Source organism: Electrophorus electricus, chromosome 6 (genome assembly GCF_041902795.1).
Source record: "Electrophorus electricus isolate QZ-2024a chromosome 6, ASM4190279v1, whole genome shotgun sequence".
In the NCBI taxonomy this organism is placed as follows: Eukaryota; Metazoa; Chordata; class Actinopteri; order Gymnotiformes; family Gymnotidae; genus Electrophorus; species Electrophorus electricus.
Genome location: NC_137502.1, coordinates 27,045,391 through 27,049,555, shown reverse-complemented (window position 1 = coordinate 27,049,555; position 4,165 = coordinate 27,045,391). Strand labels below are relative to the sequence as shown.

General features: G+C 45.9%; 1 protein-coding gene across 1 annotated transcript in view; it reads right to left on the bottom strand.

Annotated features, from left to right (window-relative positions):
- Window positions 1–3,552, bottom strand: part of prtga (protogenin homolog a (Gallus gallus)) — a 38,617-nt gene extending 35,065 nt beyond the window's left edge. Inside the window, exons 1-2 of the mRNA XM_035524867.2 lie at window positions 3,394–3,552; window positions 1,556–1,858 (exon numbers count right to left, since the gene is read on the bottom strand). Of these exons, the coding sequence (XP_035380760.1) occupies window positions 1,556–1,858; window positions 3,394–3,460 (370 nt within the window). The 5' untranslated portion in view covers window positions 3,461–3,552. The remainder of the gene's footprint in view (window positions 1–1,555; window positions 1,859–3,393) is intronic.
- Between the last annotated feature and the right edge of the window lie 613 nt (window positions 3,553–4,165).

The following is a 4,165-nucleotide window of genomic DNA, read 5'->3' as shown; positions in this document are numbered from 1 at the left end:
CTGTTATGCAATCTGAGGCTCACGCCGGCCCTGTTTTACGGCCTCCACTGCCCCCCCCATGCCTCCTCATGAGGGTCTGAGTGACAACCTCCCCACACTAAACGCCTCTCCTGAGACTGTGTGTCAGAAAACCTGAGCACCAGAGAGGGGGAGAGAGTCCCTGCAGAGTCTCCACTACTGACCCTCTCCTCTCACCACACACACACACACACACACACACACACACACACACACACACACACACACACTTATGCACTCAGACCTACCCAAGCTAAAAGCAAAGCATATCCTCGGCCGAGCGTCGGGGACATCAAAGCTAGGGGGATATGAATGGGGTGGTCCGCCCTGTGCTGCTGTGCTCTGACTGCATCCTGCACACAGCTCCTAACCTTTCAGACCTCATTTACACACCAATGCAGGCATTCTCTCCACGTCTCAGGACCAGTGCAGACATTCTCTCATACTTGGGTATAATGACCCCTGTCCACTCTGTAAGCAGGGCCTTAAAGCCCTTATTAACAGTAAGTTTTTTAACCTTCAAAAACAGAACACTAGAAAACAACACCCAGTGAGTCACGTGAGCTGTGAAAGAGGGGTGTTCGCATACAGGTGAATCAGGGCTACTGTGTGCAGGGATGAACACGATCCCCAGGTGAAGTATGAAACCTTGAGAGCACACCCTAGCACACGCAAAAGGAAACAACACCAGTGCCATCAAGCACCGCATGGAAACTAACCAGCTGGAGGCGGGTTTTGAGTTGCTCTATTTCCATTTTTTGCTGTAATTTACTGAAGGGACAGCTCAAATGTCTGACTCACTCAGAGTAAACAAACCTTTCATGTGTTCTATACTGCAGCTTTGGGGTGAAGCATGGCTGAAAGAGTGTCACAGGGGCTGAAACACAGGAGTGTTACAGGGGGTGAAATGCAGGAGTGTCACAGGGAGTGAATTACTTTCCAAAATGAGTCAAAGAATGTCATACTGTTCACATCTACTTCAGTCATCTTTTGTCTGTGTGCAGTAAAGATTACAGATCATTTAGCTTTAATGTCCCATGACTTACGCATAAAAAGTAGAGTATATACAGACCCTCATGTCAGAAAACAGAATGCTATTCACACACACACACACACACACACACACACACACACACACACACTTTTCTCTCTCACCTTGTTCTCAGCTCTTACATGACTCACATGCCTTCCAGCAGGAGGTAATCTGACCCCCCTGACAGAAGCAGAGATTTTAACAGAGTGGAACCCAACAGCCTGAGCTGAGCGTCCTTCACCAGGTTATTCAGGGATTCAGGAAACTCAGCACTGACCTTATGCAGGCATCACAGACCACACACAACTTCAGAGAGCAAAGCTCCTCTCTGCTGCTTTAGTGCACAACAGCAGTCACTTCCCTGTATTCTAACAGCAGTCACCAGAAGAGGACTGATCTGGGTTTATTTGGGTATTGGTCTTCCTGTGGGCAATCTGGGTATTTGACAGGCACTTTGGTACTGAGAGGGGCATTTGGTGACGGTAAGGGGGCATTTGAACTTACTTGCGATAGTCAGGCGAGCTTTCTGGCTCAGGATAGCTCCGTATTTGTTCTGAGCAAGGCACTGGTATAAGCCTTCATCCGACTGGTCTCCTCTACGATTCTCCACCTCCGATATGAACAACGATCCGTTGGCGAGGAGGTAAGCCCGCTCTGACTCCGCGAACGGAGAACCATTTTTTAACCAGCGGACGTGGACAGGGGCTTCCCCTTGGGCCCGGCAGTCCAAAACCACGGCGTCCTTACGCAAAACTATCACATCGCGTGGTTCCTTAACAAAGAATAACTCACTGAAGCATAACACACCTGCAGAGGGAGAGAAGGAATGAGAAGTAGCTGAGTGAGACAGGAGAGAAAGAGATGAGCGAAGGGATAGACTGACAGAGGTGGCTATTCATACACAACCTTCAGGACTAAACAACGCTACTCTGACTCTGAAGAACTAGGACTAGGACTCTTACTCTGAAGGACTAGGACTCTGAGTCTGAAGAACTAGGACTCTGATTCAGTCTGAAGGGCTAGGACTCTGAGTCTGAAGAACTAGGACTCTGACTCAGTCTGAAGGGCTAGGACTCTGAGTCTGAAGAACTAGGACTCTGACTCAGTCTGAAGGGCTAGGACTCTGAGTCTGAAGAACTAGGACTCTGATTCAGTCTGAAGGACTAGGACTCTGACTCTGAGTCTGAAGAAATAGGACTCTTACTCTGAAGGACTAGGACCCGGGTGTACATGTGTGTCGGTCCCAGGGCACGCTACGTCTTTTAGTGATTACGTTTCACGCAGCCTAATCCGTTTTTCCATGCCTGCTAAAGTCAGGAAGCTGGGAGAAGGGTGACTCTGAAACACGGCACTGATCACACAGTGGCGAGCTTCCTCACACAAACCCAAAAGACCAGAGCAGATGGTGGGGGAAGAGAGTACAGCTCTTTCACTCGCTCTGAAAAGGCGCTCTACAGCACGGCTTTGGGACAGGAGTTAAGACATCTCTGAGAAATCACCTCTCTGAGAAACGTTAACTAGCAGCAATAACAGCTGAATGTATTCCATCGCATGTTTTCTGACACCCAAAACGATTAGATGTTTTCTACAGCTCTACTACCTGCATGTATGGACCACTCAACCACGCAGTAGAATGGATCACTGACACTATTTCAAGATCTAAACTACAAAAAGGGTGACTATGACTGTAAAAGTTCAGAAAATGGTATTAATGTTTAATTCTTTTTTAACGTGTTTAAAATTTTAAAGCCTAGCTTTTAAGTTGACTTGGGAAGCCATGAAAGAATAACCCGGTTAACGAGAAGTTAAAAAGTTTCGAAAGTTTAGTTGTTGAAAAGATAATCACAATAAACGTTACATTAAAGTTGTATACGACTAATTGCCCTCTCTTGGAAATTAAGCCTAACATTAACACGGTCTCCTGCTTTGTTGTTTCATTTAGAGGTAAAGGAAATCAGAGCCGCGTTTGAACTACTTCAAATGATGTGCGACTCTTAGGTGGCTCCGAGCGCACGGCGAGAGTAACCGGGACGTTACCGGGACGTTACCGCGGGGCTCCATCCTAACGGTCAGCACTCGGCTCAGTTTACACACATGTACAAACACGTAAATGAAACATTTCGAACCATATTAAAGCGTTATAAACTAACACACAGTAGCTCCGCTAGCTATACGAGTCAGTTTGGCTATCATTAGAGCTAGAAAAGGAGGCGATGTGCCAGAGTGCGCTCTCGCCTAACTTCTCCCCTCTCTCGCTAGACCAGTGAGAATAAAACAAATAACCAGCTAGAAGCTACACGATCTACCTCACACATCAGACATGCAGGAGAAGAGTACTGTACCTGAGATTGGCAGAAATACTGCAAAAAACAGCCAATGCTGGTACAATTCCCTCTTAAAACACGCCATTTATTTGAGGTGTTCGTGCATGCTAAGTGTCTAAGGCTGCTTCCACAACATCTGCTACGTTCTGGACTGGAACAGGAGTGCACGCACTGCTGACCACTGAGGGGGGATTACTTTTTTGGTGTGGCGTGGATGGACACTTCCTTAGGCGTGCGTTGTGCGGTTGGACCGTCCCACGTGTTCTTTTCAAATAGTGACTTTGCTCGTAACCTGCTTGTGTTAGAGAGCACTGATCAAGTCTTTATAGATTAATAATTACAACTCAAGAGATGCGATTTTAAGATTATATCCCATACCTTCATATCGGAAAACATTAACCAATGATTTCTGCAGTTTTCTGTAGGCCTAATGGTTTAAAATTTAGGAAACAATTCACAGGATTCTAAATTTAAGAAGGAACTCGTGGGATTATAAATTTAAGAATAAAGTCACAGTATTATAAATTTAAGAAGGAATTTACATGATTATTATGGACTGTTAATACCAGGATTAGGCAACGGTCTAAAACCATGGATTTATAGGCCTATAAACATAGTTTTAGGTTTGTCTTATAAGAGCCTGTGATAAAGATTTACCACACGTTTCCCGCGGTAAACAGATGAGCGGTTACATCAGTTTAAATAGTTTGAATTAAGCCTCGTCCCCTCACACAAGCACACGCACAGGCAGTAACGGAATAGGTCTACATGTCACGTTATGTAAGCAGGA